Source organism: Arachis hypogaea, chromosome 2, assembly GCF_003086295.3.
Source record: "Arachis hypogaea cultivar Tifrunner chromosome 2, arahy.Tifrunner.gnm2.J5K5, whole genome shotgun sequence".
Classification (NCBI taxonomy): domain Eukaryota; kingdom Viridiplantae; phylum Streptophyta; class Magnoliopsida; order Fabales; family Fabaceae; genus Arachis; species Arachis hypogaea.
In genome coordinates this window covers 4,829,869-4,853,859 of record NC_092037.1, presented here as the reverse complement: position 1 = coordinate 4,853,859, position 23,991 = coordinate 4,829,869, and the positions used below count along the sequence as shown (strand labels likewise).

At 25.7% G+C, this 23,991-nt stretch overlaps 2 protein-coding genes across 2 annotated transcripts; both read right to left on the bottom strand.

Annotated features, from left to right (window-relative positions):
* Positions 1 to 11,035: 11,035 nt before the first annotated feature.
* Positions 11,036 to 14,144, bottom strand: LOC112734104 (cytochrome B5). Its single transcript, XM_025783313.3, has 4 exons — positions 13,950 to 14,144; positions 13,673 to 13,776; positions 11,824 to 11,890; positions 11,036 to 11,564 (listed from the first exon to the last, which is right to left on the bottom strand). Exons 2-4 carry the CDS (start codon positions 13,751 to 13,753, stop codon positions 11,290 to 11,292), a joined length of 423 nt encoding a protein of 140 aa, XP_025639098.1. The 5' UTR covers positions 13,754 to 13,776; positions 13,950 to 14,144; the 3' UTR covers positions 11,036 to 11,289.
* Positions 14,145 to 17,553: 3,409 nt separating this feature from the next.
* On the bottom strand, positions 17,554 to 21,322 carry LOC112734096 (protein TILLER ANGLE CONTROL 1). The gene is made up of 5 exons (XM_025783302.2): positions 21,222 to 21,322; positions 20,993 to 21,038; positions 19,947 to 20,683; positions 18,900 to 19,044; positions 17,554 to 17,820 (listed from the first exon to the last, which is right to left on the bottom strand). Exons 1-4 carry the CDS (start codon positions 21,225 to 21,227, stop codon positions 18,901 to 18,903), a joined length of 933 nt encoding a protein of 310 aa, XP_025639087.1. The 5' UTR covers positions 21,228 to 21,322; the 3' UTR covers positions 17,554 to 17,820; position 18,900.
* Between the last annotated feature and the right edge of the window lie 2,669 nt (positions 21,323 to 23,991).

Genomic DNA, 23,991 nt, shown 5'->3' with positions numbered 1-23,991 from the left:
CATACTAGAAAGATGAATAATAATAATAATAATAATAATAATAATAATAATAATAATAATAATAATAATAATAATAATTTAATTATTTGATTTATTTAATGAATTTATTAATAAAAAGTATAAAATAGATATAATATTTTATTCAATTATGAGAGATATAATATTATGAATTTATTAATAAAAAGTATAAAATAGATATAATAACCTAATTTTATTACTAGTCTTGCTTGAATTAAGAATATTTTATAAGTACTCAACTCTAATATAAAATTAAAATTTATTCAATTTAATTTAAGATACTCAAAGATGCCTAGTAACATTTTTTAAAATTGAATTAAACAAATTCAATTATCATAAATTTATTTTCAATGAATGGCGAAAAAATATGGAGAGAACTATCTGTTTTATTGTCATCCCACTTTTTTGTCCCTTCTTTTTCCATAATTCATTTATATAATAAGGTAGCATAACTTCATTTTCTATATCCATTTTAAACCATATATATTTATAAAACTAAGAGATATAATTAATCTGAATTATAAGATTTTAATTATAAGATTTTTTTCTTTTTTTGGTATACAAAATTTTAAATCCAAGATCTTACTTAAAGAAAATCAAATGTATATCATTTGAATCTTTTACAATAAATGAAATTTAACTCTAAATATTGTCATTCATTATACCGAATATTTTTGCCTAACAAACTTTACTTTTCTTCATTTTTATAACTAATATTCTACATTTCTACCTAGCATATCTCAAATTTGATGAAAAAAATTATGTATAAAAGGGATTAAATTTCTATGCCATAAATATATATAAATAAAATATTTTTTTATTTTTATAATCATATCAACATTAATATGAAATTGAATTCACAATTGAAAATTCTCGGCTAATTAACAAGGCCATAATATTAAGAACTAAATAAAACTATTGAATAGTCACCAAAAAAAAAAATAAAACTATTGAATGTCAACCGCCATTCAAGATAAGAACTAAGACTATATAGTTCATACAAAAGTAGCACTTTTATGGAAATTAAATGGGCCCAAACACATTAAACTTGTCATTCCAACATTTTAGGAAACAACATGAGTATTGGGATGACAATCCCAAATTGGTGGACGACATAGAGAAATATGCCAATGTTTTTGTTCTGTCTATCTTGGGATTTATCTCCTTAACGTTTTTAAATTTTTTTGATATTTAGAATATGCTATGCACATATGATTGGTTTGGTATTAAATTCTAAACTTTTATTCAATAAGAATATAAATTTAAAATATAAACTACACAATTTAAACACAGTTTCAAGTGTCCTTAGTATGGTTCAATAAAAGTTAATCTTGTAAAATATTAAAATGAATTTAGAGTTTAATGAACTAAGAATTTAACAAAAATTAATTAAATTAGTCTTGTAAGCCATCAAAATAGACTAAACTAATGATAATTAAAGTCAATAAAAATTAATAATACAAATAAAAATATTTACTTAGTACACAAAAGCACGGCTATTCAGTGGGTTAATTAGTACTACAATGATGACTTGGTTGACAAGTAAATTAAAAATATATCAGCATGCATAGAGTTAAACTTAATGGATGAAATTAAAAATTTGACTAGTAACGGTTAAAAACTCATATCATCATCAAATGTATACATATATACCGTATTGACTGATGAGTACTTGTATCTAACAAAATGTCAAGTAAGAAAAGAAAAACACTTTGAAATTACTAACATAAATATTTGTTTATTTATATTAATTGTCGCATCAACTTTTTGTTTAAACCATGATGACCAAGCCTTAGCTTTCCCCACTCTACTACTTAGATTATTGGTATAGCCGTAAAAGATATATATACGTTTTGCACATGTCATCGGTATTAAACCATTAATTGTGCCCTAATAATGTTGCTAATGTACTATGTCACAATTCACAAGTCCCTTTCTTGATAGTTTGTTCATGTTTCTAGTCCAACATTGTGGAATTTTTCATATGTTAGTTTTTGCTTTAATTTGCCTCCTTCGCTAATCCACCGGTTTATCTAAATTGGTTTCAAAGAATTGAATCAAATGCTTTCTTAATTCATTTTTCTTTATTTTTTGGGCGAATATTCATCTCAACTCTTGATAATTTTTTGAAAGACTTTGAGGTGTTCAATAAAAAATATTATTTTCGAACTTTGATATTTAATTTTGTGGGATGATTAAATCCTTTTTAACGATCTCTCTTCAAAACATACTTATATGACACGTTAATTACTAATATATCTTCTATTTAATTTTTATAAGTAAAACAATATAAAAAAACTAAATGTTATTAACAATTATTCTTAAAAAACAACGAGACTTTCAATAAAATGAATTTGTCAATCTTAGTTGATTCTTAATGGATAGATCAACAGTTTAACATGTCATGTAGGTTTATTTCATTAATACAAAAAGAAAATATTGATAAAAAAACTAATCAGTCTCATAAAAATAAAGACTAGGACAAAAAGATTATTCTTTTAATTGAAGACCTAATTATCTTTTAAAATAATTATCAAAAATTATTTAAATTTTTTTCTTATTTTTTTATTTCACTATAATTATTTATATGGTTTAGTTGAGCTAGTATACTATACTTGTATGAACTAATTTTATGTATATGTTTTTTTATGACTTAAAAGTAATGAACAAAGAAATAGCAAAAAAATTTAAACAACTGCTTAAGAAGCAGAGTAATTTTGTTAAATATTATTCTCAAACTTTTTTTAAGATTAACAAAATTTCACGTAATGATAATGAAATTTTATTATCGTTTTTGTTATAATGTTGACTACTGTATTTACATTTTTCAAAATCAAATAAATATTAACACATGCATCATTTTCAAGTCATGATATTTCTGATCTTATGTACTAAAAGATCAACAAAATTAGAATTAACATAAAAATTATTAACAAGACTAAAAGTCTATCTCCACATAATCTGTCTTATAAATAATATTTTTGTGATCTAAATTCTAGAATAAAAAATATCCACGCTAAATAAAAAATAACCCCTCTTACAAAATATTCTTATATATGTATATGTCTTAACATTGATTAATAAAGACAAATATAATATTAAAAGTCAATAGCTACTTATTATAATTATTTTAATTAATCATAGTTAGTGTTTGCTAAACTTGTTCAATTGAGGGTCTTTAATTAATATTAATATTTGAGTGAACGCTTATGATCAAACAAATGCTAATTGGTCAGTCCTTACGTGTAACCATGTTTCTAAGTTGTTTTTCCTATTTGGCTCATGTTTATTAAGACGGTTGAAAAAACTTGATGGAACCCACCATGACAATGATCTAAGAGACAATTAGGCCTTTTCTCCTAATACTGAATTTTGATAAAGACTTTCCAACCATTCATTAAGATATGCATTGAGTAAAGATTTAATTACTCTAGAAGTTTATATAATTTCTTTCAATTTTCATTGAAAGTTGAAATATTATTTTAATTTTTTTATAATTTGGTTAAGTTTTAATTTCATTTTTATGTTTAATCGTTTTATTTTTGTTTCAAAACATTTTATTTTATTTTATTTTTATTCTCTAATTAAAATTAATTTTTTTTTAAACATATTTGTTTATTCTATTTTTTATTTTTCTCTTTTTTTTGTGTGTAATTTTCCCCCTTAAATCGTACAACCACAATTATAATTATTATAATTACAATTCTTTTGCGTTACCTAATAAAAGATCTAATGGAAAAAGGATATTTCTAAAAAAAATTTAACTAAAAAACTAAAATAAGATAAAATATAATATTTAAAATAAAAATAAAATATTTTAAATATCAAAAACAAAATTAAAATTTAACACTAATATATATTATATGAACTAAAACAATACTTTACTTCTTATTAAAGTCTCTATATAATTTATGATGGAGTCACTCACTTCTCTCTGTTGCACAAAATTTTTGACATCGCGGTAGTTTAAAATTTTTAAATTAAATCCTTATTATTCAATATAATTTTTTAAAATTTAAAAATGATGTGATAAAGTTTTTAAATTATACGCAAATTTTCAGAATAAGTAAAAACAATTATTTATTATCGTGTGGTATACGTGTTTAATTACAAAAGTTTTAAACTAAAGAGACCTAAATGAAAAAATATTTGTATATATATTGTAGAAAAAACTTGTTAATGTTTTAGAATCATATATTGCGATTTTATGTAACTGAAAATAATGTTTTGCATGCACAACACATAGGAATCTGATATCTAGATATCTATTAATAATCTTGATTAAAAAAATTAGCACCTAATTAAGTCATTACATGACCACTTCCCTAAAGTAGGCTTGCCCTGCATCTTACTAGATAGAGACACTGACCCAAGAGCAAATCCAAGCACAAGGAACAACCGAACAAAAGGATAAATAAATAAATTTTAAATTTTTATAAAATATGGAAACATATTATATATGTAAAATATAAATTTATTATTTAGATAAATTATAATAATATTTAATAATTTATTAATATTAAAATATAAATTTATTTTTTAATTGTTTTTAATATTTTTAATTATATAAAATATTTAAAATATTTATTATTTTAATAATAATATATACTATTTCTAAATTTATTTCAAAAATACATATTAAAAATAAAATTGAATATGATGATATGTAATAGTATCTAAATATGTTATCCAAACATGTTCAGTTAAATTTTTTTTATTAAGATATAATTAAACATAAAAATATACATGTCAAACAAAAATAAACAAATATCATATCTAAAATATATCTGATATACGAATACGATAATTTATCGAAGTGTTGGTGTCTCTTGGGTAACATCCCTTGTTTGGATAAGTGTGCTCAAACTATAATGTTTTCCATTATTATTATTCCAATGGGGACTCACATATTACAAGTCCATTTCAATCTGATATTGCACATCAAGATGGATGCTTATTTGTGCTTGCATATGCTATAGTTGTTTGATACTTATACCTGTGGCAGTTGTTTTGCCTTAATTTAATGAAAATAATAGTCACAAATTAATATATATATATCTTTGTGTGCAACAAAATTTATCAATTCAACAGTTGAATAATTTTAACATGATCTTATTATATAAAGTTCAATCCAAGAAAGTTTCAAAAATTTAAAATTAATTTGATATATCATCATAATATATACTTTATTTTGTAAAAAAAAATTAAGGAATACGACTATATATATATATATATATATATATATATATATATATATATATATATATATATATATGCTTTATTAATGAATCTTTATGTTGGGGATTTGAGGCTAAGCTAATTAAGGACCACTCATTTACAGGATTATTGTGACATTGACATGTTACAATTTATATATATTTTTCATTTGGATTAGCTACCAAGTTCTTTGAGTGGTTGGGGAAGTACGTATAAATGTATATCTCAAAGTACATATAAAGATTGTTATTATTTACGTATAATGTATAAACTATTTGATATTTATTTAAAGATGAATAAATTAACCATTCGATTAATCTATTTTCTTAAATAGTGTTGATTTTCGAAGGGCCTTTTTAGTCCACAAGTTAGTTTTGTAATGATGAAATGATTTACTTTAATTTTTCTGTAATTATTGTGCGACTATCATAATGCATCTTATCATCACAAAATAGAATATAATATATAATATAATAAACAGTATTTAATTATATATAATCCAACCTAATAAAAAGTATTAGAAATAAGAGACTAAATTAAAAAAAATATGGTATATTATTGAATTATAAATGAATGATATAATATATAAGAGTATATTAATATTAAAAAAAATTAAAAACATAATATCTTATAATAAATATAAAATATACTAATTGATGCTAATTAATTTAACTAATATTAATGGATCCTAATTATATTCTAATAAAAAAACATAATATGACATAAAAAATTTTAGATTGACTTTAAATTTATAATTTTGATTCGATGTAATTTTTTGGTCATGTTTATTTAGTTGGTTCGATTTTATTCTAAATGTTACATATCTTTAAAATTATATTTTTTAAAAGAATTTAAATAATTTATTGTTTAACTAATATCTTTTTATATTACCTAGTTTTACTTTTGCATTAAAATGATATATTTTAATACACATTGCATTTTAACTTATAATATATATTTAATTTTATTTTCAACATTTACGATCTATAAAAACTTAACTCTGAGCTTAAATCTACCTCAACTAAGTTAACTAATGTATATACACTTCTTTAGTATTAGTACAAGAGTTAAAAAAAAACGTACGCATCGCATGATAAATTTTCGATGTGTACGCGTGACAAGTATTACGGGAATCACGTTAACTTTTTTGTTGAGCTAGGAGGCATTTAAATGGAAGAACTGATCCGTCCAATTTTTAAGGACGTTAGGTAGCGTTTGGTGGAGAGACAGAGACAGAAAGACTGAGATTGAGAGACAGAGACTGAGAGACAAGGATTGAAACAAATCTCAGTATTCTGTTTGGTGCAAAATGGGAGACATGAATTGAAATAAGAATGAAACTCTAATTTAATTTGCACTAAAATTGGAATTAATTAATTGAAATGAAAGTATTTAAGGTATAAAATGTTATTAAAGTTTCAGTCTTCATCTCTAAAAATTTCAGTCCCCTGTGTCCCTACTTTTTGGAGGTACTGAAATACTGAAATTTTGGAGACAGAGACAGAAATTTTAGTACCAGTTTCTGAACTAACAAACACAATACTGAGTCTCAGTCTCTGTCTCAGTACCTGAAAACAAACGCTACCTTAGAGATTTAAAAATATTTTTCAATAGTCAAAGACAAAAATATCTACAAAAAAATGTCAAAAACAAAAGTATCCTTTACTCGAAAAAAAATTGACATGTGCGTACACACATACATATTTGTTTTGGCATTGAAATGGTACAAATGTTTTTGAAAAAATAAAAGCTAAATACAAATAAAACTGGGTAAGATAATTCCTCTAGCATTCTTATGAAAGATTTCAACTATTTTTAATGGAAGATGATACTAGGACAAAAAAAATCTTCTAATTCTACACATTTTTTTTACTGGAAAATGATCACTTTTATTGCTTTTTCTAAATATCTAAATAAAAGAATTTTGCTGTTTAATATTTTTATGTCATTTATTTTTTTATTACAGAATTTTATTGTTCTTTTTCTTGCTCATACACACCCAAAATTGTTGGGGTCATATGGACCTCCAAAATTGTTGGGATACATACATCACTAAAGCTAACAATGTACATTGAACCTATCCAAAGTATTTCAACTATTTTCCGACCCTAAAACCATGCACATGCACATATATGCAAAATGAAAAAGTCTTAGATAACTATAGTAGTGTGATCACATGAATCTTAATTAGTAAACTTAATTGTGAGATAAATAAGAGTGCATTGAACTTTGCCAAAGAATTTCAACTATTTCGGACCCTGTAAAATCATGCACATACATACAATCCAAGAGTTAGATAACCAGTCTCAATAAGTGTGATATATATATTTTGGGAAACCCCATTGTGAGATAATAAGAGTACATTGAACTTTTCCAAAATTATTTCAACTTTTTCGGACCCTAAAACCATGCACATGCAATATGAAAGTCTTGGATAATAAGTATGACTTCTTAAGAAATTAAATTGTCATATATATTAATATATATACTCATTGTTTTTGACATCGTTTAATCTATATAATAGATACATTAAATAGAAAAAATGTTGAACTCTGTAAAAATTTGAAATACTTCCAAGAAAATTACTAAAATTCTTGGCTTAATTATTATAATTATTGCAAGAAGAATATAAAAATTTTCACATTATTCTTAGTTAGAAATAATTAGGAATTAAGAGTAACAAAATTGTGATAAATGTGCTCACGTGCAAACTAGTATTATAGTACTCTAACTGAGTCGTTATTGGAGTAGCTAAAAATAATGTTGCATGCAATGAATTCTAGTAATCATAATTATTGGTATTCACTAGTCACATGGATATTTGCTTTACAATGCAAGTTTTCAAAATCTCAATTATTCTGAGCTTACTAGAGCCTAAATATATACAGCATTCTCCTTTAAAATTAAGCTATATATGATGAAAACTTCTAATAGAAGTAATTAAAATAAATTCCTATTATATGAATCTGTCTAAACATCATAGTTCATTGAGGTAAGTTAGAATTTCGTTTGATCTGATCTATTCTTCTTTTGGATTATTTATATATAGCTTTGTTTGTTTCTTTTGGAAGTGTGGACTGATGGACTCACACAAGGTCTAATAAATAAAAGAATATAATCATATTATAATGTATATACAGAGAAACCTCAACTCTTCGTGAACTTCTTCAAGATAACTGGCATTATTGGCAACAAAAATGTATATGATCAAACATTTGGTTTAGATACATCTGTAATATATTTTATTTTTTAATTTTTTAAATTTTTAAAAAAATTAAACTTTGTTTCTATCATTAACGATGTTTTGAAAATAAAATAAATAATTATCTTATGTATACACAAACAATCAGTAGTAAATTAATCATTGGTGTATATATATATATATATATATATATATATATATATATATATATATTAAGAATGAGTTAAACAACACATATATTGATACATAAATATATTTTGATTGATTTTATATGTACACATAATATTTTAAATAATTTACATTGATAAAATAAATAGAATTTAAAATTACACATATATCTTAACCAATTTTGATTTAAGACATTTACATAATTTTAAATTCCATTTATTTTATCAACATAAATTACTCTAATATTTTTGTAAAACAAAATAGAACTATTATATATACTTATTCTTATTTTACCTTGTATCACGGGTCAGCACACTCTTTTCTATTCTCCTTTTTAGTGGTAAAGAAATGTTATCAATTAATTTTAAAATAAAAATGAGTACCAATAACATATGTAAAATAAATTAAAGAAAAGAATAAGAGATTGGAGCTAGCTATCCTTTTCTCTTTATAAAGGTTGTTACAGTCCCTCAGAGCAAAAGACATGAAAGAATCTCGCCATAATAAACCCTATCAAGTGTGAATGACAATGACAACATAGTAGTAGCATTATTAGAAGAAGCATCACTCTATCTACCATAGGTTAAAGAGAAGCAGGAGAAAAATCCAGAGGGAACTCTCTTAACTTCTTAAGAATATTCGCATCTCAAAAATGAAAAATCTCATCCTTTTTTTACACTTACAATTTTTTAACTATATAAATTATAGAAAAAAATTGTTAGAGAATCAACTTTTTTTTTAGTCAATTAAACATTTTTTAAAAAATATTTTGTTTATCTTAAATGTAAACACTAAAATCTAAACTTTTAATTTTAAACTCTAAATTAAAAATTTTAAATTCTAAAATCTCAAAAAAAGGAAATTTTTAGAATTTTTAAAAAGATTGGGTAATGTTAACTAATTAAAAATTAGTTTTTTATATTTTTTGGAAAAAATATAAGGTTTCAAGATTTAAAATAACAGTTCTTTCTTCGTTCAAAATGATAAAAAAAAATTGAGTGTAATAAAAATTGGCAAAAGACGAGATTGTTCAACACGAAAAAAAAAAGTTTAAAAGGGAGAGATTTCTTTTCGATATATAACATGCAAGGAGGAAAAAAAAAGCAATTGTGGATTATTGTAAGTTATAATAATAAAATAATGAATCATTTAATAATATTATGACCCAAACATGGTTCTCCATATTCCATAACTCCATCTGTCTATTGCCCTCTGAATTAAAAAACAAGGGTCCAATATCATGTCTACAACTATGTGGCCCATTTTGTCAATGGATATACATAGAGCGGAGGCCAAAACTTTTCTATCACATACTCTTATCTTCATCTCTTTTTAAATTCTTATCATCATCTTCTATATCGCTAAAGTTGCAAGTTTGTAGTATTGCGACGGATTAATTTTTAATTTGTTGGATTAAGAAATACAGTAAAAAAAACAAGTTTTTAAATAATTATTAAGAGTTATATTTTTAACATTTTATTAATAAATTATATTTTTAACATTTTTTTAAATAAGAACTTTTTTAGATTTATTTGATTTTTTATATAAATTTTTTTTAATCTGTCTTATGTTATTTTTTATTTTTGTGGTTCTGTGGTTTTTCAAGGATCTAACTCGATTATGTGATTTTTCAAGGATCTAACTCACTTTTGAGGTTTTCCAAAAATCTAACTCTTGATCTTTCAAATATAAAATTCTAATACCATATCATAATATCACTCATCTCAAAAAGTTAAACTAATAAAAAAAGTAACATTAATAATTATATATATAATATTAAAATTATAAATTAAATACATATAAGATATGTGTATTAATAATTTAATATATATATATATATTAATATATACATAATTTTATATATATATTTATGTTCTTAATTATTTAAAATTTTATAATTATTTTTTATATATAATTTTGATGTAGAGCATAAATAAAAAATTTATAATTGATAGATAGATAATATATAAAATTTATCTTTTTTAATATTTTTCAATATATATAAGTTATAATTTATTGATATAGAATTATAGATTATGTTCCTATTATTTGAGCCAGCTTGTGAGTTTTCATGGAGCGGAGCTTAAACTTATAAAATATACTTGATTATTAATGAGCCGACTTGTGAGCCAATATTAATTTTTGTGAGCCGAGCTCGGCTAGCTTCCGGCCCTAACTACAGTATTTCACTATTCACTCTTAATATTTTAGCCCAATCAAGATTATTTTTGGTATTGGACCTGAACAAGTAATCAACCACTTAATAATCCCCATTGGGCCCATTCCAAAATATTACACTATCTAATATTGGGCCAGGCTCTTATGAAGATCACACTCAAAAAAAAAAAAAAAGAACAAAGCCTCGAGATGTAACATGTAAGTCACAACCGAAAGCCTTTGATCTAAGTAAGGTTTGTTGACCCGTTTCTCTTCATAAAAAATGCATTTAGCCATGGCTACATAATTAAACATGGCATATAACATAATAATAGCATAAATATTTAGACTACCCACAATGCTTATGATGAAATTCACTTCAACAAATTCACATACTATAAAGTCTAAAATAACCAAGTTAAAACAACACTGCCTCAAGTCTATGATTACCAAAATGATATTTGTGTTAATAATAATAATCATAACAATAATGGATATACCAAAAACCATGGTTCAAGCTCATATTCTCAGTTTTCTTCTGGCTTGGTTTTCTTGCCATAGTACTGCAGAGCAAATGCAAATCCCAATATCAGCAATGGCAGCACGTATTGCAAGAATTGAAGGACGAATCCGGCCGAGGACTGGTTGCTAGAGGAAGGTGCTAGTGTTGGTGGTGGTGGATTGTGTTTAGCTTTTTCCGGAAGTGTGTTGGTATCTACCTCGCCAACCAAGTATTTTTGCATCATTTCTACAGCAGAGTCACTATGGCCAACATCCTCAAAATCAATGGTAGCATCCTTTGCTGTTATAAACAAACACATGTGAAAATTCTTTACCTTTTCTCTCTTCTTTTCTAGATTTCAGTATGATCATTGTTATAGCTAATGACAATTTCTTATCAGAAAATGAGTCACACAAACACATATCAGTATGCATACATGAAAAAAGTTGAAGTATTTTTAACCATCACAGGCTTTCATTTTCTGTCATCATCATAACAAGTAGATAAGAACAGAGTTTTTTAGTCGAAAATCGCTGATGGAGAAAGAGAATCTAATTACCTGTTGATGTTAGCAAAACTTCGTCGCCTCCTGGATGGTCATCCAAAAATGGGGTAACATCATATGCCTGATACAATGATATGCATGTTATAATTTTCCATACCATCATTTTCTTAAATCTAGCATTTTTCTTTCCATGGAAATCATCTAATGTTAGATAGTGTATCTAAAAAGATAGTGATCAAAGTTTTCATGGCATCAAAGGACATTAACATGATGTTGCACAGCATATGCATATAAGGTATTGAAGCATAATTGATTAGTCAATTCACATTCAAATATTTCCATCATCGATGTTCTTAGATAGTCGTGTTTATATGAATTCATAAGCCAACAGTTTCACAGTCCCCCAATTAGTATGTGATGAAGATCAAACTAGAACATGAAGAATCTTTGTGGACAAACTGAGGGAGATTCTCAAACAAGAAAATCTTGATAGTTATGAACACACAATTCTAATGGTTAGCATGTTGAATTGTAGTTCAAATACTCTCTTCCATCTTACATTAGTTTCCTATCTTTTCAGGACATCCCTCAATTTTCTTTCCCCCTTCAAGCTAATTAATATTCAACACCAAGGGCATGAAACTTGAGAGTTAACATAATCTTGTGGAGTTTAAGTAAACTTGAATAGCAAATTGGGGACCTAAATTTGACGTGATTCGAGTTAATTCCAGCATTTATAGCCTTATTCAACATACTACAGTTAAGGCAATATCTATAATGAGCAGTGTTGGTTGTGTTCAAACCCAGATAGCAAATGCCATATAGTTTTACAAAGCATTTCAACTCGGTAAGTAAGTGCATAAATATAAAGAATTTAACTACAATGCACTGACAATATAATTAGATGCTTGTGTAAAACTTTTAAGATAATAGAAAGTTAAGTCAAAGTGTCAAACACTCTTCCTGATGTATCAATACATTTTATTTTATTTTTCAATAAGTGAATGCCCAAACAAAATAGAAGAACATCAAGGAAAATACAGCATGAGTCTAACTACCCCACAGCTTGAATTCGACTATACTACGTGTACACCAAAATTAGCCATCAAATACATGTTGAAATACAAATCCACATTGAAAATAAATTAAACTACACATATATCTATACACAAACACATTGGTGGCTGATTTTAGTAGCTGATTTTGGTGTACGAATAACATTTTTGGTTTGGAATTACATGACCATATCACAGACCAAACATTACACACAGGTAAGTACTATGCAGTTTTGCTATATATAACAATACCAACATGCACAAGCTTATGAATAGCCCTCAGAGATATCCCTCTTCCCCATCCCTTTTTGACTTCTAGAACCTTCCAATATACATCTATAGGAACCCTATTTTTCAATAAACAATTTCTTAAAATTATTCCTAGTGAATGGAAGTGCTCCAAAAGCAGTTAGAAACCACAGATCAGAGCAAAACAATTTCTCAGTAAATTTACTATCTTTCTTGTAATTCTAAGAGAATCAAAGGCATAGTTACAAAACTAGTAAAATAGTTAGGTTGTACACTGAAAGAGACTAATCCCCTTTCCCTTTGATGCTCTCTCAATTAGTATTCTCTCCAGTGGTAAAACCCAGAACCTAATATTTCTAGAGATGGCAATCCAGTGTTCCTATAATTCTAGAAATGCCAAATTAACCCAATCATATTGCAATTCAATCCTTGCAAACAGTAAAAATTGTTTTTTTTAATCCTCAAACACATACGAATCAGATATATGTATTCATCTTATTAGAAGCATAGATGAGTACAAATCAGATCCAACCCAAAATCTACAACAGATCAATGTAGAACAACAGATCAAGAATAAGAAGTAATTGTCAAAAGTTTACCTTTCCATTGATTATAAGCCAGCAATCATTCTTGTGATTGTGCTTAGCCACATCTTCAAAAGTAAAAATCTTTGAACTCATGTTGCTTCTGTTACTTCTTCTGACTGTTCACATACAATTCCAAACACACCTCACTTCAAAATTATTCATAAAACCCAGTCCATAATAGAGAAAAATAATTTCCAATACTAGAAGATATCAAGAAAAATATCATTCAGAGTACTTCTTCATTTTTATATTTTAAATGGACAAGAAGAGTTTGAAAGAAATGTCTTACATTGAGATGAGTGATGACAATTGACAGAAAAAAGTGGATGAGTCAGGCACTTTACCAAGTATTGTGTTTTTATTTTCTAGTGAGATGAGTTAAGAGTTATGACTTATGAGTTATGTCTATATAACTTGGGAGAATCTTATATATTTTTATATTTTTTAATAAAATCTAAATTTTAATTGGTTATAAGAGTTGTATGCACCTCGTTTTTAACGAGATATTAAAATATAGGTGAGTTACCTTCTTTGAAATTAAAGTTCATTAAATAAAATGACTCACTAAGTAGTATTATTAATTACAAATGAATCATACACATTAATTAAAGGTGAGATTTAGCTATCTTGTATAAAAAAATAATTTTTTAAGTTTTAAATAGCTTATTCTTAAACAATTTTTATTAGGTAATCATTTTTATTAAGTAAAAAATGTTGCACTCTTTATCAATTAAATTTAAAAAAAATATAGGCAGTGACGGACTTAAAAAATTTATATTGGGAAAAAAATAATATACATTATTATCAAAAGATATATTAATCTAAATTCAAAAAAATAAAAGTGCACATTAATTATTCGAATAAAAAAAATAAAAAAATTACATATAATAAAATAGAACGAAAGATATTTTTTAAAATATTTTTTTATTATTATTTCTATAAATAAAAAATATATATTCTAAATTTGTAAATTGATCAATTGACTTTAGAAATTTATATGCAACATAATTACATATACTAAAATAGAACGAAAGATAAACAAATAAATAATAAGGATCACTAAATTGAGAATAAAATAAAATATATAAATTTATAAAAAAATAAAAAATTAGATTAATACCTAAAATATAATTACTTGAATTATAATTTGTAATTGAAATTATCAAAAAAGAAAAATAATGAAATTGAAAGATATATAGAGTCATAAAGAGTTATATTAAAAAATAGAGAATTTAAAATTTACTTTTTGATGAAGAAAAAATGACCACTAAAAAAAATAGAAAAAGAAGGTTGAAACTAAGAAGAGGATTTAAGAAAATAAAAGAGTGATGACAGCTGGGATTTGAGAATGAGAGAAGACTAAATTTGATTAAGTTAATTAATAGTCAAAATGATAGAAAGATAAAGTGAATTTGAGATTTTAAATAATTGGGATAAATTTATTTGTAATAAAATCATTTAAAATTTAAAATTGAGGCATATTATATATGTATATATTTAAAAAAAAAAACAGTGGGAACAAATGCCCCTAATAACCATCTGGTTCGTCCCTGTGTATAGGAGAACAACACTTTTTCTCAAAGACATAAATAATAAGTTAAAAAAGAAAAATTAATTTTAATTTTAAAAATTAAATTTTGAATTAATTAGGTTTAATAATAATTTTGAATTTTTTTAAATTTTTGTCGTAACCACTCTCTCGCAATTCTGTGCCACTGCCGTCGCTGCTGTATCGTGACTCCGGTGTCTCTCACAGTTGCTGTCTCGTTACTTATTTTTTATCAACTAAATCGGATGTTCATTTTACTATCTATACGGATGGTTCTTTTCGTTTTAAAATGGATATTTATTTGGGTATACCATTGTTATTTTACTGGATTTGCTTGATTCTGCATGCACATGCTCCGTAGAATATTCATTTTACTATTTATGCGGATGGTTCTTTTAACTAGGATGTGAATGTTTATTTGTGTCGTACCATTTGAGTGAAACAAGACGAAGACGAAATAGAGATGCGTCGCGTCGTCGCGGTACAGCTGTATGATGGGCGCCCTTCTTCCTTGGCAGGAATGTGCATCGCAGATAGTAGTAGAGCAGTGTAGTTGTGCGTGGCGTAGTGGGGTGATTGGCGGCCTTCTCACTCGTCATAAATGCGTGGTTGTTGGGAAAAGATGCACAGTTCCGCTGTGGAGAGCAAAGACAGAGGTAGCAATGGCACTTTGCAGGCTTTAGGGGAGATGGAGATGCAATGGTGCGGCGTGGAAGAGAGGCGACGATGCGGCGTGGAAAGACAGCAGTGCGGCGTGGAGCAGCGACAGAACAACGTCTTTGTTCTAGGCGAGGTGGCAATGACGGCACACTGCAGCTTCTTGACTGACAAAGGTGGACAGTGTTTCAGAGGAGGTGGCGATAGGAGGCTGAAGTGAAAATAGGGTTTAGAATTTGGTGTGGGTGAAAATAGGTAATAAAAAAGGTGAAATGTAAAAGTGAAATTGGATTGGAATATTTTTTCTTAGTTATTGGACCTAGAAGTACAGTCTGTTGTTCATGTTGTTTATCCCTCCCATTGTCTACTTAGCAAAATTTTATCATTAAAATCACTCAAAGTTATGGATTGAATAACTCTCAATCTTGGGTATTACATCACCTTCACATACTCATACACATATTTAAGAATTTTATCAACTACTCCACCATTGTTAGAATTCAAATTCGAATTAACATATTAAAAGACAATATATATTTTTTTTGTTTCCTACGGTATCCCCTAATCCGGCAAGTCAAGGACTAATCGGTTGCGGTACTGAGCTTCATTTAAGGGTTTGTCGCTGGCCAATGGATTGCTGCATGCACAAGACGGGATTCGAACCCCCGACACTTGCTTAAGCGGACTAGTGAGCTAATCACTTAACCAACCCAACTTAGTTAAAAGACAATATATTTAATCACTCAATTTTTTTTTTTGGTCAAAAATCACTCAATTAAAACATCAGTTACAAGATGGTTGTTTTTTATTTTTGGGCTTGCAAGTTGGTTGTCTAAAACACATGATAGGAAAACTTTGTTTTGATCAGGACGTGACCCGTTAATGTAAATGAGGTTTTTGTGCGTGTAAAGATTATTGCTAGCCGTCCATGCCTTAGCCTTGTTACAAGCTGATTATTTTGGAGATGCTTCATTTTTTTAAGTCTTATTGGGCCTTTGATGGATCTACTCTTAGGCCCAAACTATTAAAAATCTGTTAAAATTGTAATATAATGTTCAAACAGTGTGTAACAGTGTGTAAAATACTTATTCTTTTACCAGAGTCATCTACATGGCAATTTGGCAACAGTGTGTAAAATATTTTCACCTCCTTTCACTTTGGAATTTTTTGTTTTCCTCTCTGTTTTTACTTTTTAGTTTCCCTATCCGATTATTCTATTCTTCTGATAAGACAAACATTAAGTAACAATCTTGTAGGTACTCACATCACATAGCAGGCATAAAAAAATAATAATATGTGATTTATTGATTTATTGTGATGAACAATTAAGATTGATGGAGAAATAAATTTATTTTGTTGACTGATTTTCCTATTTTTTTCCGGGAGGAACCTTTGTTTATTTCCACCCTACAATATTAGTTCAAGATAGGGTAGTACATGAAAAATTAAAAATAAATAAATAAATAAATACAAATTATGTGCCTATTAATCTGCTCATTTTTTTAATTAAATATGAATAAATAATCAAATACAAAATAATTAAGATAATAAGTATATTACTCTATCTTTTAATAATTGATCATTAGTTTCAAAATGTTAGATAATAATAATAATAAAAAAGCATAGATATACGATAAAATTAAATAATAAGTCTCAAAGTTAAGCCTAGATTAAACGAACAGCCAAGTTTAAACCTAATTCATACATATATAATTGAGACATGGATCCACATTCTTAGGTCAAATCAAAGTCAAAGCCAAACAAACAGAGGAATAGTCACGAATTACAAAATCACACAGTTCAAGGCATTTCTCATATATAATACACTAATAATAATGATAATAATAATATTTTATATTTAAAATTTTACAATATATATAGTGAACAAAACTACATCTCCACATAATAAATAGAGGGGAATCTCCCAGAGAACTTAGCAATGCATAGCTGGTGCCTGTGAAAGTCATCAGAGAAAAAAAAACAAAAAACAAATAAATAAGTAAATAAATTAATTAATAAATAAATTTAATTTTAATACACTGTTAATATAAAATAATTTTAAATTAACAAAAATAATTATTTTTTATTTTGACTGCGTAAATAAATATTTAAAAAACTAATATAATTATATAAAATATTTTATACTGTCAATATCAAAATTAAATTTTTAATAAATAATATTAGATTACATTATTTTGACCTTTTTGTTTGGATTTTTTATTAGTTATTTGTGTAAGGTGGGCCTAAGCATATAAATGATTGGCTGGTTATTATGACATACTACATGGAATTGAATATGACTTTTGGGAAACATATATTTCTCAAGCATGCACCTATGTATCTTCCCTCAAGATGCATGAATAATGATATTCAAGAATTAGGCCCTTTTCATGTGTATTTTGTGATGATCCAACATATATACAAATAAAGAAAACTGGAGTGAAAAACATTTGGTAGGGTACGGTTTAGATAAGATCATATCAATAATAATTATGGGCTCTGATGAATTGACATATTAATAATAGGCCTGAAGAAAATTAATGTTTGTAATGAGTTAAAAAATTAAACCCATCATATCATGACCCAAAAAAAAACATCATATTGAGTCTCTTTTTCCATATCTCGGAACAATTTGCACCCACAAGTTTATGATAACTACATCAACTTATCTATTTGTCTTGTTGAAAAAAACCAAAGAAAAAAAATTCCATATATTTAATTAGAGACACTTCACACTTTATCAATATCTTAATAAAAAGATATTAAATATATACTAAAATCAACTACTAATATATTTATATGTAAATATATATAATTTAACTATTTTTAATATTTTATGTTAATGATTAATTTTAGTGACAGATGATTTTAGTGTGTTTTTAATATAGTTGTATCTTAATGTATGAAAACATAGTACCAACCACAATATCTGGTTTGCCATAAACCTTCTCAAAAACAAAAAAGAAAAAAGAAAAAAAATTAAATTACAAGAAAAAAAAAAAAGGAATTAGGAGCTAACATAGTAACATTCACCTTAAATTGGAATACAATATAGTGAAGCCTTGCGGCCTTCCTTCTTCTTGGTGTGATTACCATCAATGGATTCCTTCTTTTCTGGTTTTTGATTCTTGGCATCGAAATCCGGGTGGATTTTCCTCTTTAACATTTTCTTCATGAGCTATAAGGACATTTAATCACAACAAATTATACTTAATGAAAATGCATGCCAATTAGTACATATATATCTGAATTAGTTTATGTTCCGAGTTCGAAATAATATATAGAATTAGAAATGTTGCAAATTGATTGTTATTTATATAAAATTATTAGTTACTTAATCTTTATCAACAACAATATTGTTAAAATTTTGTAGTAAGCTTTAATAAATATCATGGAAAACAAAATTTATGAGTAGATTTTATTTTAAAAGGTAAAAAAAAAATCCAAGTTTAAATAAGTTTTTATATTTATAAAATACTCTTTTTTTTTATTTTGATTGCATGAGATTTAAAAGATATTTATTTTAGTCTTTGTTATTAATTTGATCCGTTAAGTGTTGACATGATAAGTTAAAATGAAATGATAGAAATTAAAATAGAGACTTTTTAAAATTTATAAGACTAAACTTAAAACAAAAAATTTTATAAAATCTGAAAACTTAATTATGCAAAAAATTTAAATAATTTTATGTTAACAAAAGAAAGGAAGCCATTACTTACAAAACACAATTTTGACTAGGTCAACCTTTGCAAAATTCATTGGGTCACTTGATTTTCATACATAGTCAATTAACGAAACATTAGAGAATTTCTTCATATTCCTAAACCACATACATAATTACTCACTTATGATAACAAATTAGTTATAGATTATAATTCAGTTTCATATATTATCAATATAAAAAATGCTACTCTAACAACTAATTATATACTGTCACATGAATAAAATTAACTAATTTTTAAATATATTATTTAAAAATGATCTAAATAAGTAATTTAATTAAATAATTGTATAAAATTGTTTACACTTTTAGTATATAAAAAATATTCAAATATTTTTGACATATTAAGCAATACTTACTTTCTTGATATCTTTCATTGGTTGAGGATTATCCTTGGCATTGGGAAGAAGCTTCTTTGCAAAAGACTTTCCATGCTTTACTTTAAGGTTTGATTTTTCATCATCATTTGACTCAACCAAGATTTTTGTGGGGCCCATCATTTTCTTCTTAACTTCAGAATCAGCCAAGAATAGATCAGCTAGTGTGATCCTTTCCCCTCTCACAATCTTCTTCTTTTGATCATCATCAACATCATCACTCTCTCCATCATCATCATCATTGGATTCATCAGCAAGAACAATTTCATTGTTCATCAACACTTCTTCTTTGGTGATAACATTGTAATTAGCATCAATGATAATTTGGTTTGCACCACCACCAACAAGAACTTCTTCTTCTTCTTCTTCTTCATCGTTAAAGTTATTGTTGTGATGTTCAAATGTGTTGAGCATCAATGGATTCACTTCCTCATCATCATTTTCAGCATAATCATCAAAAACATTATTATTATTAATATTTTTATTTTTATTTAACCCTTCATCACCACCTAATAATTTTTTATCTTGAACTTGCAAACCAAAGTATTCTTTGTGATCATAACCAAGTGTTCCAATGGTTAGAATCCCATCTTTCCAACCACCAAGCATGTTAGTAAGTGCAACTTGTTTCAACAAAGCTACTTCATTATCCCCAACAACCTTATTATCATCATTGCTTATTGTAACTTCATTCTTTTTCATGTCTGAAGCAAACCCATCTAAGAAAAAAAAATAATAATAATAAATAAATTGAATTTAGAGCTATAAATTAAGGTGAAAACTCAGTGCAATCGGCTTCACGTGAAGTTGATGGTTGAGAACGGTTAGATGATTTGATTGATTTGACTAAATTTTCATCTAACGACTTGTAGTCATAAACTTCACGTGAAGTCGACTGCAACTAAATTTTCACCATAAATTAAATTAAATATGAATTGTTTAATTTGTTCATTAAGGTATTTATTTGGAAAATCAATGAGAGTATATATGTAGAAATTGAATGAAGTTTAAGTTTTAGAAGATCAAACCCTTTGGAGGTTTATGATTGAACCGCTTGTGCACCCAATTGAAGATCTGTGATAAATTAATAAACAACACTTGAAGAAGATCAAATTAATTAAATAAATAATAATACCATAGGCCTATAGTAGTTGGTTAGGAGTAACACAAAAATGTGACTATCCAAAATAAATTAAGCAGTACTAAAAGTAAAGCAAAATAAACTAAATTTACAATGCATGATTTAATTTGAATCACCTTCATATTGTTTTTCTTCTTAGAAAAGTTGGACAAAGAAAGGGTTAGTTTGCGAGTGCTTTATATATATGGAATTTGAGAAACTATATGAACATGTGAATATGAAAACACATGAACGGGGCCAATTTAGATGGTTGAACTAGAATGTGCCACGTGGCCAACTGGTACCCACATTACATTTTGGTTAAGAGATAACAATTAAAATAGTCTCTTAATTTTAACTTAATAATCAAAATGATCTCTCAATTTTTAAACTAATCAAAATAATTTCTCAATTTAAACCGTAAATAAAAAAAACCCTTTCGTTAATCATCAAATTAAAGTAATGCTATTAATGAAACTCATCCATGAAATTATATTGACTCGTATTTCGGATTGTGGAGATGCTGTTATAATGAATTCTATTACGACTCTATTCATGATAAGAACTTTATTTTCAGATATTGAAAAAAAAAAGTTTGGATTTGTTACACATACGATGGAGAAGGAAGCGAAGATAACGAGAAAGCATATAGGATTTAAGGTTGGAGTTTAAGAAATTTAATCTCAAATTTAAGAGACTAAATTGATTGTATATTTTTTGGAGATTACTTTAATAGATATTAAAAATATCTTTTTTTTTAAACGTGATGTTATTATTGGATATTTTTATTAAATTAGTTAATAATTTATTTTTTAATAAATTATAACAAAATTGGTTTATTATAGTAATAATAATAAAACCAATTGTCTGTATTATAATTATTAGATGCGATTTGATCCGATCGAATTACACCATCTAAACTAAAATATCTTTAAATTTTTTGATAAAAGACAAATATATCCCTAACTTTTTGTTTTGTAGATATTTAAATCCCTAAAAATTTAAAAATACAATTAAATTTTTAAAAAATATCAGATTTATTGTTATTATTATAAAAAAATCGGTTTTATTTTTATTTGTTAAGAAATTAAAAAATAACCGATTCATTAATATGTCCAATAATAATGCGGCACGTAAGCGTCTTTATAAAAAGATGTTTTATGCGTCTTTATAGAAGCATCTCCCATATTTTTTATGTGTATGGAAAGATTATGCCATTTGAGTTATAGTCCATCAATGTTAACAGTGTTAACTTAGTAATTAATAGAAGGACCATCTTAATTTATGTTTTAAAATTAAGAGACTATTTTGATTAGTTTAACAACTAAAAAAAACATATTTATTATTGAATTAAAACTGAGAGATTATTTTAATTGTTATCTCTTTGGTTAAATAGATTAATATAATGAAACAGATTTTAAGTACTAACTATTAACTACTTAGTGTGTGTTTGAATTACAGTTTGTAAACAGAGATTTGTATAAAATTGATTTTGTTAAATTGATTTTGATCAAAAGTGAGTTGGTATTAACGTGATTTATGTTTGGTAATCTTTATTCAAAATGGATTATAGTAAACTAAATATTATTTGGATTACATTATTCAAAATTACTTTTAGATGAAAAATTACAAAAAAAAACATGAATTTAAATAATTATTTTATGTTATCTTACAATTTTATTTTAAATATTTAAATAAATTTTAATATTTTTTTAGTACCTTCAGTATTCTTTAGTACTCTGATAAGATTAATAGAATCATAATACAAAGTAAAAAAAATATTTCATAAAAAAAATAAAAATAACAATAAAAACTCATATAAAAAAATAAAAAATTTTATAAAAAATAATAATATACATAAACATAAGAGAGCATTAGAAAAATTATTATAAAAAAATAATAAACATATGAATATGAAGAACATAATTGGTACATAGAATATAAAGTTTAATCCAACGTGAAAAGATTAAAGAAAAAATTAGAATTTTTAATTTTTGGTAAACTAAGATTGAAGACAGAAATCACTTCGTTGTTTATAGAATGAAAATGTTACTAAACATAAAGATAAAGCGTTCAAAAAATTTAAACGGATTTTTCTTTTCTCCGACGCAAATCCAAACCCACCCTTAATTAGTGTATTGTTCAAGAGCTCTAGAAGAAACACAGAAGATAGCGGCAACAAATTGAAGAGTATCTGGCAACAAATTGAAGAGATCTCTTTTTAGATACTGATGAGAAAGAGTTTGAATTTGTTGTAGATTTGATAAAAAAAAAAGATAATGAAAAATAGATTTAAGATTGGGTTTAATAAATTTAATTCTAAATTTGAGGGATTAAATTTATTGTATTTTCTTTACGTCATATTAGTATGTTTAACATTACGCCAATATAAAAGTTAATGTCACACATAAGATTTTTAAGAAATCATTTTAATTATTACTTCTTACGTCATTATAAGAAAGGTATTTTAACACGTTTTTTTAACAGCTATAATTAAGTGTAAAAATTAATATATATTTTTAACAAATATTATAAATATCAAATTTTTTTATTTTTTTTAGTGAATAATCTGACTATAAAAAATTACTCTTTAATTTTGACATTTATTTAATTTATTTTTAACTTAGTCCATTATTCCTCTTTTTTGTTGAGCTCCATCAATCTTGGCATCACACTGCTCTTAATTTGGGATTATACTACTCATTTTTTATTTTCAAAATCTTAGTTTATTATTCAGTTTTAAGATTTCATCTCATTCTTTGTTAAAAATTTTTGTTGAAAATTTTTTATGGTCAATAAGTGTCAAAATAAATAATATTTTTGATGGTTAATAAATATCACCAAAACTATATTCTCAAAATTTTTTAACAAATTATTTTTGACGGCCAATATCATTTATTAAAATAA